Here is a 14185-nt window from a genome sequence, read left to right on the forward strand (position 1 = left end):
GGATTATCATCATTATTATTATTTTAATTATTATTTGAATATTTATTGACTGCTTTCTTATTTTATTTCATGTATTATTCATCAAAAGCTGATCTAATCAATGTAAAGAGCATTATAACTAGCCATTTATCCAAAAGTGTTTACCTAAACTGGATAATTTGCTTCATGAATCTGGTGCTAAAACAACACAAGCAGCATGTAAATAAAGCTGTCAGGAACAAATGATTCTCTCCTCTACGTTCACACGTGAGTAGGGTATAGTGTAAGCTTTACATTTATGCGTATCTGCATTAGTTAGCTGCTGAAGAGCTCTACAGGCCGCATGTGCAAGTACAGTACAAGCGCCTCACATCCTTTTAGTGCCTTTTCTATGTAATCCACTACATCCTGTGTCACCTGGATGGGTTTCAGACACTCTTAGCCACAGTCACGCACCTAAAGCAGCACTAAAAGCATTAAGCCATGGATGCTAGAACCAGGTGCACAGAGCCGAAGAATGTGAGAGAATGCCTCACTCATAATGCCCCGATTCCACACACACACACACGGCTATCTTATCTGACCCGTTGCTCAAGTACATTTCTTGAGCCTCACAATAGAGTTTGGATTGAAAGGATTTAATCGTGCTGGCTCTAGAAGAGGGTCAAGACAACAGCTTTTCCATTTGAAAATGTGCTTACATCCAGCTAAGCCAGTGTAGTGATGTGAATAGGGGGAAATGAAAACAGGAAGCAATGAGTCATTTGTTAATCTGGCCAGAATTTTTCATTTAGACCCTAGTCGGATTAATCCAGAGTTTGAGCTGGGAGCTGGGAGAACTTTTGAATATATAGTGATTTTGTATAACGTCAGTGTTGTTATTAACTAAAACTATTAAAATCATTTTCATTCATTAAAATTAAGATGAAATAAAATAAAATAAAATATAAATATTAGATGAAAAGGCATGTTGCCTAAATTCTACAATTGATATACTACTAAAATAACACTGACAACATTCATTTTATTTATTTACTTTGTATTAAATCTTATTTATTGCACAATGCAATCAGATTAAATAAAGATTTGGGTACTTTTGCATTTTAGGTACTTTTGTGTGTGTTTGCTTTTCTCTCTGACCTGTTTTCTCTCTCTTGTTGCATTGCAGCTGTTTGCAGTGGAGAGATCACAGATTCAGCTGGGGTGGTGTTATCTCCAAACTGGCCTGAGGCCTATGATAAGGGTCAGGACTGCATCTGGGGGATCCATGTTGAAGAAGACAAGAGGATCATGCTAGACATCCAAGTGTACGTCCAAGTGAATGACATATATGCATATTAAACGACAAAAATCATACATGAACACCATACACAGTCCTCACAGTTTTGAGAGAGATGTGTATCTGCCAGCCAAGTCTTTAAATTCATTTCCACTATACTTAACATCTTTATCATATAAACTTGGGGAAATTTCTCATAAATTGCATAACAATTCACTCGTCGTTTTTCTTGATGCATCAATTAAAAATCCTGCCGATGCAAATGCATCGATCTTGAAACATGGATTTTTTAATCTTTAGTTAGATACATATGTACATATATGTAGACCCAAATACATTTATATTCTCCCAAAATCTCTGCATTTGGCCTCTCCAGAGTTTTTCGGTGGACATGGCCCAGTTTTTTAATGTATGATCTCCAGTTAAAGTGCCCCTATTATGCTATTTTAAAGGTTCCTATTTTTTTGTCTCCTACAAGTAGGTTTACATGCATCAAAAAAAGGTCAAAAAACACTTTCATTTTCAATATACATTGCGTATCACCTCATTTCTCAAAGATTCTGAAAACAAAGATTTGAAGATTCAGTCTCTCTTAAACCCCTCCTTTCTGCAAGCCTCCTTTGCTCTGATTGGTCAGACGGCCCAGTCTGTTGTGATTGGTCTACTGCTTACATGTCGGAAATCAAACACTTGTATACGAACAATGACATTGTTTTTACCTTATCAATTCCAGTACTGAGACATTGCTGAAAACACCATCTTCTTGACATGAACAACACAAACCAGTCTCAGCTACAGCTACAGTGTTTGAGGGTGGGTCAGAGTAGACGTCATTCAGGGGCAGTCAGTGAAGACCATAGGCTGGCGTTATGCAAATTTGTTGCACTGTTTTGTAGGTATGTATCAGGAAGAGAGAGTTGAATGGCTGACGACTTGTTGCAGCAGTGCAGAATAAATTTTTTCTTTTAGGAGACGATAAATGTATTTTTTGTGCACGTTGATCTTTAAAACTTGTCAGACTTTTTACATTCACAAAGAGCTATTACACACTGCATAAAGGTTATATATTCGAAAAAGCATAAGGGGGTGCTTTAATTCAACTCATGCTGCATCCTCTGAGATAAGTGTGGATCAAATCCACTGTGGGTTCATCAAGACCTTTCTGCACACTCCCGGCGCACCTATCAGTCTCTAACTCTAGATGCCTACGGACTCAAACATGTTTCACCATGGGGCCGCCTTTCTGCTGGGTTTGTCCTTGATGTGGCTGAGATTGCACCACAGTTACAAATGCTGGTGTTTGCGTCATCTGCTCCCCACTGACCGGTTCAGCTTCATTCTGCTCTCACCGTCCAAATGAAACACCCGTCATATCGCTCTGGGCATTTTGTGAGATTTCTGTTCATCTGCGACGACCTAGAACTCGAAGACCTTGATTGGTTTTTCTGAAGATGTCCCAGAGCATACATCTTTAAAGCACTGACACAACACCACAGCTTTTTTCAAAATATACTTTAAACTCTTTCAGAATTAACCCAAAAACTATTTGAATTTCAATTCGTTGCATCAGTAATTACTGCGATCAGTGTGGTACGGCGCTTCCTTGGTGGCTTCTACTGTCAGCCAAGTTCTCAAAGACAAGATAGCTGTTGTATAGCTTTATGTTGAATTTAATTGAGGGGTCATGGGAGAGGTTGAGTTTATCTGTAAATTGCGGTTAACATCACATCAGGTTTACTCGGTTCACGCTCCCTGCTAAATTCCGGGCAGTCAAACTGCGCTGGCAGAGAGATCGAAAGATGGCAAGAGAGACAGAGTTATTTTCTCTGCAGTTCCTTTTGGGGAAAAAGACTCAAACTGCATGGAGATGCAAGCTAGATCAACACGCCCTCCTCGCACAGGGAAAAATACTCAGTATGTTATGTTTCAAAACCTTGTGAGCTACCTATAGAGACAGCATTTTAAGGCATCATCGATGCGAAAGCTGTGCCAAAAGGTAACTTATTATTTTGCCTCTTAAGACACCTCATTTGAACTAAATTCAAAGGTGGCATCACATGTACAGTTTGCATTTTGCAGAATGCTTGTCAAGAACGCTTTACAACAAGCTCAAATATTGACCTATGCTATGATGGCTGTACTTAATATCGTAAGTAAAAATATTGTCATTCAATTAAAAGCCATTACTCCAGTCTCCAGTCACATGATCCTTCAGAAATCATCCATATATGCTGATTTGCTGCTCAAGAAACATTTCTTATCATTACCAATGTTGAAAAGGGTTGTTGCTTAATATTTTTGTGGAAACTGCGTTACAGTATTTCCCCACAATTCTTTGATGAATATTAACTCTTTCCCCACCAGAATTTAGTTTTTTTTAGAAAGTTGCTAGCCTCCACCAGCGTTTTTGATCATTTTCACAAACATCTTGTGGCCCCCAGAATATTCTGTTGTATGAATATCTGAACATGCAATATATCAAAAGAAAGAACAAAAAGCCTCTGCTTTAAAACAAAAAACCTGTTTTATTCTAGCTTCTTTCTTTCTTTTTTTATCCTGCACCTGAGACCCGCAGTGGCGGTCGGATTGATTGACACATGGGCGTAATTTGCGGGTGGGAAATGTCCCCACCACTTTTTGCCAGGTTCGATTGTGTCCCCACCACTTTTGAGACATCTCGCGGCACGGATGTAACAATACAAATAAATTTAACATCTCCAGTTAACTCTAGCAGAGTATTCATTTCGTTGCCGCTGCGATCAGTGGTAGGCCTATGTACAGTGTTCACTTGTGGCTCGTCTTCACACGCGCTTCGATCCGTTTCGGAGAGATTCTCAATTCGTTCCGGTGAAATCACAAAACAAAATGCACACAAACGTGTCCCTGCTTGATATACAACCACTGATAAACTTAATCGGTTTTGCGATTTGCGCTTGGCAAAAGTTGTGTCACTGGCCCATTATAGTACTTATGTAGAATAGTCGGATCTATGTATTTATTCACATTAAAATTTTCCACACCAACAACATATATTAGATCTAATTAAATGACAAATTAAACACAATGTACTCAAGGAGGGCAGCACTCAGACGTTTTTACCATATTGTAGAATTAAAACACTTTATACCCAAATGTCAAAACATTTACTTGAATCAATGAACAGCACTTATAAAGCTCCAGTCTTACAGATCATTAACTAAAAAAAGTTGTTTTAGGGTTTAGTTACCCTTTAATAAGAAACTCAACAGAACAACAATTATTTTATTGGATGGTTTTATGAATGTGAAATCAATTATGTGAGCAGGGAAACAAGTGTTGAGTGTGATTGTGCCGTCAGGTGAGGTGCGGAACATGAGGCCCTGCTGTGTCAGACCCTGATAGATTATTCATGCATTCAATAATTGGCTGCCTTAATTAAGATTCACTCATTTGCATATGGTTCCTTTCGCATTTGTCATGTTTCTCTCTCTCTCTCTCTCTCTCTCTCTCTCTCTCTCTCTCTCTCTCTCTCTCTCTCTCTCTCTCTCTCTCTCACTCCCTCTCTCACTCCCTCTCTCTCTCTTTTATTGCAAGTGTCCCGACTGCAGTGCTACATTCTGGGACTGTGTAATAAATGACATTCTGGATGTTTTGTTGGAGATGCAGTCAACGTAATTAATTTTCCATTTATTTTGTGGTGGAGGTAATGGAGGGAGATGGCAAGTTTTTGTTTTTCCTGCTGGTGAGGATGAGGCCACGTGCTTCTACATGTGGTCCAGATGTCTTCAGACAGTTATACTGGTGTGTAGGTGTTTGCCCCAATTATAAAATATGTTTTGGTTTGAAACAAGTTCATCATACAATACAACTTAATTTGAGAATCAGTTAATATAGTTTTCTGCAATTAATTTGACCTAACTGTAATTAACCATATGCTACCATTCAAAAGTTTGAATGTACGTTTGAGTCAGTACGTTTTTTTTTTTTTATAAGGATGCATTAAATCGATCAGGAGTGACAGTAATGACTTAAAATGTTACAAAAAAAAATATAAGCATCACAACTTAGAATAAATTGATTTTAAAATATAAAACAGTACTGAGTCAGTACTGAGCTATTCATTGATTCAAGTAAATGTTTTGACATTTGGGTATAAAGTGTTTTAATTCTACAATATGGTAAAAACGTCTGAGTGCTGCGCTCCAGTACATTGTGTTTAATTTGTCATTTAATTAGATCTAATATATATTGTTGGTGCGGAAAATTTTCATGTGAATAAATACATAGATCCGACTATTCTACATATGTACTATAATGGGCCAGTGACAAAACTTTTTCCAAGCGCAAATCGCAAAACCGATTAAGTTTAGCCAGCAACCATATCACCCTGTAGCCCAAGACTGGTTGCCCACTGAAGCTAAGCAGGGCTGAGCCTGGTCAGTACCTGGATGGGAGACCTCCTGGGAAAAAACAGGTTGCTGCTGGAAGAGGTGTTAGTGAGGCCAGCAGGGGGTGCTCACCCTGTGGTCTGTGTGGGTCCTAACGCCCCAGTATAGTGACGGGGACACTATACTGCCAAAAGAGCACCGTCCTTTGGATGAGACGTTAAACCGAGGTCCTGACTCTCTGTGGTCATTAAAAATCCCAGGATGCCCTTCGAAAAAGAGTAGGGGTGTAACCCCGGCATCCTGGCCAAATTTACCCCTTGGCCTCTATCCATCATGGCCTCCTAATCATCCCCATATACTGATTGGCTTCATCACTGTCTCCTCTCCACCAGTAAGCTGGTGTGTGGTGGGCGTTCTGGCGCAATATGGCTGCCGTCGCATCATCCAGGTGGATGCTGCACATCGGTGGTGGTTGAGGAGATTCCCCCCTTCTATGTAAAGCGCTTTGAGGTCTCAGATAAAGCGCTATATAAATGTAACAAATTATTATTATTAATTATTACTGTATTTTTGATCAAATAATTGCAGCTTTGGTGAGCATAAGAGACTTTTTTATGAAACAGTAAAAAATCTCATATATAATCTATATATATGGCTTTTTTGTCAGTTTCTGTGGATAAAATGTGTATAATTATATTTGAAAGCCATAATTTAGGCCTAAATGAGAGGGCTTTCAAATATATGAGGGGCTCATAATTAGAATGAACATATAATGTGAACAGCCTATCTTTAGAAAATAAAACAACGTCCCTAATAATGGCCAAATGTAATTTAAATAAAAATGTTCATGCTTTTTCCCCCCTTAATTTTGCACTTTATCTTGTGATTTCATAATTCTCTTGACAATAAACAGTACCATTGATTGAGCAGCAGAGAAACATTGTTGGATTGGTCTAGGTGTGTCTGGAGTCATTATGGTCCATTGCGAAGCCTACGCATCCCCCATCCTTATAATTTTCAAATGACCAAATTTATCAAAGGACATATGGGATATTATCAGCCAGGCACATCAAGTGAGACATATAGCGAGGGAAAATGAGAAAGGAGGGAGTCAGCCACAGCTGTTCAGCCCAGAAAGACTGAGAGACTAATAACAAATCTACTTTTCCAGTTTCCCTATTTCACCCAGTTCTGTACTTATATTCTTGCATGCAACTTCTAACAAGCGATCATTGGCCCCACATAGGTCCTTATTGCTACATAGGTGTCCTGCAGAGCCTTTTGGTTGAGCTTGAATCATTGGTACTGTAATAGCAGGGCCCGGGCCACTGCTGGAGGCTCATTATGGGGCCATAAGAACATTTTAGCCCAATAATGAATATGCACCCACTCCTCTGTAATCATTCATCAATGTACCGCGCACTCCCAATTACCTGAGAACGTGGGGCGTAATGAAAGCTGATGAATTAATTTAGCAGGGAGGGTTTCTCATGCTGTATGTGCCGGCCGTGAATCGGAGGAAGGGGGGAGAGAGGTGCACAGGTGACAGCTGGAACACCTGCACACAGTCTTTCATAGACCTAGCCGCACAGCATGGAATGCTGAATATATCAGAGCCAGTCAAATTCCGGGATTCCCATGAGTGCTACAGCCCTCTACTGGAGTTGTAGTGCACAGCTGTACAAGATCGACATGATTTAGCCAAGTAGGATGTTCATGCCTTCATGCCTATATGTACTTTGTATATATATAAAATAGGGATGCCCCCAACTAAAGATTAATAGTCATTCATTTAAGAAATTAGTCGATTAATCACACGTTTATATTAATTTAATTGGGCTGATCAAATATACACTGGGTGCATGGAGGAATATAGGAATATGATTATAAATGCGTCTGAAAAAAATAACAAGGAGACTTTTTAATTTTTTATTAATAAACTAGTGTTTTCTGAGTCAGTGTCGGCTGCAAAGATGAAGTTGAGGATGCTGACTCTTCATCTCAACAGTATAGTGCGCCTTTAAAGACAATGCACCTTTCATACAGATTACATAATCAGAGAGTATTTGTTTTTTATTCAAATTGGTTCATTTAAAAGTAGACTTTTCAACTTGTCTGTGAGGCAAGTAGCCTATACGCTGATTTTCGGTACATCTTTGAGTTCATGGAGACGAAGACGGCAGAAAGCGCATCCTGTTTGTTATTCTTTATTTTACAAAATGCACAATGTTTTGTTGTTATTGTGAGTTTACAAAAATAAAAATAGACCCTTTCGAATGATTTCGATGTATTACTCTTATATGTATGACCATAAATGACGGAGTATTTCAAGTTGTTTCCACTGTTATTAGGAAAAAAATGCAAGTGATCGCGCCACCATGTCATGCAGTAAGCGTGCTATACTCTAGCTTCCACAGACAAACACTTGGATGTGTGCCTAATAGTAGCGCACATTTAATTATTTAGGTTAACGTTAGAGCGAGCAGCCATGTAAAGTTGCTACTACTTACATGTTTTAAATGATAAGCCATATTTTAGGTTGATTAATTATAGGCGACCGTTTGGATTTCCTGCCCGACATACTGTAATTACCAAAAGGACCCACCGTTAACAATCTGTCCCTCACGGACTGCGTGACTTTGTTATTTCCTGTGGAATTTTTGACGAATAAGCCTCTTCTCTATTGATGGCAGCCCTAATATAAAAGATACAATCTTGTCAGTTACTTTGTCAGTTTTTGCTAGACCAATGAGAAAAGTTGCAAACACAGCAGCAAAACAGAGCAAAAATGTTTCGATCTTTAATGTATCATTGTGTTTGATGTGTTGAATATGTTGAGTTAATGATTCAGTGACTCACTGATCACTTCTGATCACAATGTAGCGCTGTTGTTGTTCTCAAACATATTAATATGTAAATATATCAATCGTATATTAATTGTGCTAATAGTTGCATTTAATTTTCCCAGTAATTATTCAAAAAAATTATGTGTAAAAAATGCTGTAAATTATGGCCCATGGGTAAATTCTGGGAATACCTACCATTGGAGAAATTCAAGCTTAAAGTAGGCCTACTTGCTTTTTGTTTTTATCCGTGTGAGCACGGCACCAGCAATGGCAAGTTCATGAGTTTGATTCCCAGGGAAAGCAAGAGCTGATCAAATGGATGTGTACCTTGAATGCAATGCAAGTCACTTTAGATAAAAAATGTAAATGTCTTTTTGTTTCTGGACTAATTTTGACCATCTTACATTCAGCAGCCTTTTCATGTGCTGCATCAATGTTTGAATCCATTTTTATGGGGTATAGTCCTAATTAACCATGAGCTGTTGATTTTTATTATTATTATTATTATTATTATTATTGTTTCTTTCATTTTCCCCTGCATTTTTTGGCATTGGGTTTATAGTTGGCTTGTCTGCAGAGCTCTGTATGGTGGTTGTGTGCACCTCAGAGAGTCACAGCTTTTAGCAGGCTGGTAATAAATCAAGGCTGTCTCATCCCCCAGGCACCGAGCCAGAACCCAGACCAATATTTAACTTTCTAATTAAAGAAGAACTCTCCAAAAACAGAGGAACTAATTTCTCTCCTTTATTTGAGAAAGCATCATCCTCTAAGTCTCTCTGGAAATGTTGACAATTCAAATGAAGTTTTAGTCTCTTATATTTGACTGGCTTTTCCTAAAGTCAACATTGTATGGCTATTCATGCAGAAGTAACTCGATCGGATCCACATTAATCTCTGGAAAGTCCTGTGTTAATTTGCTACCTCAGTCCTGAGTCTATTTTAAACAAATCCCTGTGGACTTAAGGCCAACCCAGGATCGCTTGTGGCTCCATAGTGGGTTTAACTCCATGTACAATGACTTCCACACACTGTAATATATCCAGGTGTGTGTGTGTGTGTGTGTGTGTGTGTGTGTGTGTATATATACTGTATATATGTGTATGTATATATATATATATATATATATATATAGGCTAAATAAACTAATAGTCTTATTCAACAAAGATGCATTCAATTGATCAAAAGTGTAGGTTTCCACAAACTTATTAGGCAAACTCTCCCATTTCACCACATCCCAAAGGTGCTCATTGAGATCTGGTTGCTGTGGAGACCATTTGAGTATAGTGAACTCATTGTCATCCTCAAGAAACCAGTGTAAGATGATTTGAGCTTTGTGACTTGACACGTTATCCTACTGGAAGTAGACATCACAAGATGGTACACTGTGGTGATAAAGGAATAAACATGGTCAGCAACAATTCTCAGGTAGTCTGTGGCATTTAAACAATGCTCAGTTGGGACTAAGAGACCCAAAATGTGCCAAGAAAAAAATCCCTCACACCATTACACAACCACCACCAGCCTGAAGCAATGCTTTCATGTTGTTTACGCCAAATTCTGACCCTACCATCTGAATGTTGCAGCAGAAATCGAGACTCATCAGACCAGGCAACGTTTTATCCAATTTTCTGTCATCCAATTTTTCTGAGCCTGTGTGAATTGTAGCCTCAGTTTCCTGTTCTTAGCTGACAGGAGTGGCACTGGTGTGTCTTCTGCTGCTGTAGCTCATCTGCTTCAAGGTTTGACGTGTTGTGTGTTCAGAGATGCTCTTTTGCAGACCTCGGGTGTAACGAGTGCTTATTTGAGATACTGTGTCCTTTCTATCAGCTCAAACCAGTCTGGCCATTCTCCTCTGACCTCTGGCATCAACAAGGAATTTTCTCCCACAGAACTGCCTCTCACTGAATCTTTTTCCGACCATTCTCTGTAAACCCTAGAGATGGTTGTGCGTGAAAATCCCAGTAGATCAGTAGTTTCAGAAATACTCTGACCAACCCGTATGGCACCACCACACCACGTTCAATGCTTTCCACCCCATTCTTGCTCAGTTTAAACCATCTTGACCATCTACATGCCTACATTTTGCTGCCATTTGATTGGCTGATTAGATATTTGTTAATGAGCAGTTGAACAGGTGTACCTATGTGGCCGGTGAGTGTGTATATATAATATTATTTTGATTCTTGTTTTTACATTTTAATATTTTTTAAAACCATTTAAATTAGTAACTCTGTTGCATACCTGTTTAACTTTTTTATTTAGTTCATCCTGCATTTTTACTGTAGGTTTCAAAGACATGCAGGGGCTTGCTGTGCCCTGGGAGCAAAGCTGTTATTGGTATGTCGAGCACAGGGCCCATCGTGCCCAACCCTCGGCACAGGGGATTTGATTGGAAATGGTGTTTTTCCAGCAGGGCAATCATTCAGGTATATGATTCTTCACTAAACAGACATGGGGCAGAGGAGGAAAGACAGGCTTCTGGATGCCGCTGAAGAATTTGTTCACTCTGACGCATACAAACAGTTGTGGCCCGTAAATTACAGATAGGCTCGGTTTTGCTTGACATATGATGGATCATTATGTATTAGTTTTTCAAAGAAACACCAGACGCAAAATCCTTCTACAAAATACTCCCATTAATCTCTCAACAAAAAACAAAAAAAAACTGAATTAAATGCATCTTCACGGCTTTCACCAGCAGAAATGTATTTAAGCCATCTCTGAGATGCAGAGAATGTCTTTATTGACATTTCTTTCTTTTTTTTAAAGGCAGTATTTGTCACTTCCTTTTCATTGTGCTGAGCAGAGGACGATGTGTCTGCGAGCCCCATATGAGAATTTAATGCATTCTGATGGCGGCTGTGTTGTCGGCCAAGTCAAGCTGAGCCTGTTTTTGTGATTAAACAAAATGAAATTACTGCCAGCAAATGGAAAGCATGATTGATTTTCTCGGCAGATACGGTGTGCAGCTACGCAAAGGCTTGTTTAACTTCATCACAACAAATCCAATAAGGGCTGACACAGTTTCACTCTCTACGGTCCTCAGAGCGGGTCAGGGACTCTTCTGGCTTAAATGTGTCTCCCAGTGGAAATAGATACAGATATTTTCCCGCATACAGTATTAGAGGGCTGTTGACAGTTGAATAATATACATCTGTATATAACAGTATGTGCATGAGTGTGTGTACGTGTGTAAGCCATAATTTAAACATCCTGTCTTCATTTTGCTTGAATGTTACCATTCTGCCTCGTGCAGCAGCAGAACGGAGATGATTAATTATTCCCCTCTTCTCAGTAATGACTTCCATTACTGCCCACTTGTGATTAATTAGTGACAAGATAGAGTGTGTATGCCACCTCCCTGCCCAACTGAATCACACCCCCTCCACCACTGACTGGCCAGACTGTCTAGTTCTGGTGGACGTCGCCCACAGTTACAGATCACTCACGTTCACAGAAATAGACATAAATACTGTATGCTGTAATATACCTCAGTATGTTTTTTTTTTAGTATAGGCCGATTATTTGTGCAGCAGTGAATCAGATGTCAAGGTAATGTTTTTCATTGACATTGTTTTTAGTAGACTGGGATTTTTGTCGCCTTTGTGTAAGGTTTTCAGGCATAACAAAGTGTTCTGAAGGTCATATATTCTCAGACATTCAGCAACAGGCTTGGATTCCCCTCTGGTTTAAAAAAAATAAAACTTTCTGGTTTTATATTTGATATAATCCGAAACTGAAGTATGGACGGGAGAGCCCGTTATAATTACTATGGAAAATTACTGAATATAATATACACTACAATTCAAAAGTTTGGGTTCAGTAAGATTTTATTTTTAAAGAAATTATACAAGGATGTGTTAAACTGTTTTCAACATTGATAATAATTAGTAGGTGTGTAACAGTATGCATATTTGTATTTGGTAAATATGTGTACATACATGTTTCTGTCCTGTGTTTACAGTTGTAAAAATGGACATATTTAATTTGATTTGCATTACTATATCTATTTTTTTGGAATGTAAACATTTATTTTACTCATTTGTTTTTCTCTTCTTACCGTAATTTAATTTAAAAGTGATACTGTCAAGCACATGGGTGTTTATAAGTTAAACCTAGTAAATTCATAAATTGCTATTTAAAATGGTAATAAGAATTTTTAATTGTCTCTAAAATGTTCAAACAAAACCTATGTCTTTGAATTAGACTTTTTAATTCTAATTGTAAAATCTATAATAGTTCCACTAAAAAATTCAAAGCATGTCCGTGATTGAGCTTCTCTTGAATTTGCCACAGGGAAGCTGCCAAATGTTCTCTCTCTGGCTCCTGAAAATCAGGAAACTGATTTTCCAGCTATTTCTAAACATGAGATAGGAGGAGTTGTTTCCCCCTCTGTTGGATCATTTGCTCTTTATAGTCTGAGTGAAATGAATGTGGTTTGTGATTGCATGACTATCGAAACTGTGGCCAAAAAAATGCTTAACAAAAGCAGTGGGTAAACATTAAACAGCAGAAAAGATTTCATATGCAGCAAGGACAAGAGAAAAGTGCTGAGGCTGGACAATAAAGACTAGTGGAAGAGAGGTGAGAAGGAGGTCAGGAATCTATCAGGGCTCCTGGTATTGCTTTGAGGTGAGACCTGAACATCTGAGATAGAGGATTAGTCTGTGACTGACCCGTTGTGTTATCTGTTCACAGTCTCCACATGGGAAAGAACGACCTGCTGACTTTCTACGACGGAGATGACCTGACTGCAAAGATATTGGGCCAGTACGGCGGTTCCCGTCCTCGCTTCAAACTCTACACCTCCATGGCTGATGTGACCATCCAGTTCCAGTCGGACCCTGCTACCAACATCTACGGCTACAACAACGGCTTTGTGGTGCACTTTTTTGGTAATGGCTTGTTTAACCCTTTCTATGGCACTTTGAAACATGTACAGTACACATTCAAAAGTTTGGTGTCAGTAAGATTTCAAGAAGAGACTTCTTTCAGAAACATTTAAAACTCTTACAAACCCCAGACTTTTGAATGGTAGTGTATGTCAGTCTCGTTAATCTCAAATGTAGTCGGATGAAGCTCGTTAGTTATCTGCTTATGAGATTTATTTGAGATGCCGCAGGAATTGCCAATCTCAGTTTGATGGAAAGGTGGTGAGGAGACGAAAGAGGTAGAGAGAGGTTATAGAGCAAGAGCCACAGCTGGTTTAGTCCTCACCTTTCCTGGGAATAAAGTGAAGGTCATTCTATCAGTTTCTCTCGGTGGCCGCCTACTGCGCGACATCAGATAACATATAATAAGTTCTATTCTGAGGCTGGAGGAATGCAGATGATTCTTTGAGTGGACTGAAATGGACTGTTTTTCCATTTCCTTCATGCAGCACATAGGGAAGATTCCTCCTGCAGCTCCTGCAGGAGCAGAGGATTTGGCCTTGCAGAGGCGCTAACAATTACAGTGCGTGTTTGTACTCATTAGCCGCATTTGCCGGGTGCCGTGCCCTCCACAGTTTTGCCACTCTTAGAATGGACATCAGCAAAACGCCTGCCAGCTGTCTTGTGCTGCTCCATTCATATTTTAATCACAGCCAAGCTGATTCCTAGCATTTGATTTATCAGTCATTAGGCACAACACCTGTGGTTTGTTCAGGGACATGGTGAGAAACAAAGAAATTGTTTGCAAGCATTATTGAACATTCTGTTTCTCCCTCTCTCCCT

General features: G+C 39.1%; 1 protein-coding gene across 1 annotated transcript in view; it reads left to right on the plus strand.

The window, feature by feature from the left end:
• sez6b (seizure related 6 homolog b) overlaps positions 1–14185 on the plus strand; it is a 201559-nt gene that overhangs the window by 178533 nt on the left and 8841 nt on the right. The window contains exons 9-10 of the mRNA XM_081370344.1: positions 1148–1286; positions 13170–13366. Of these exons, the coding sequence (XP_081226470.1) occupies positions 1148–1286; positions 13170–13366 (336 nt within the window). The remainder of the gene's footprint in view (positions 1–1147; positions 1287–13169; positions 13367–14185) is intronic.

Source organism: Scardinius erythrophthalmus, assembly GCF_964197995.2.
Source record: "Scardinius erythrophthalmus genome assembly, chromosome: 7".
Classification (NCBI taxonomy): Eukaryota; Metazoa; Chordata; class Actinopteri; order Cypriniformes; family Leuciscidae; genus Scardinius; species Scardinius erythrophthalmus.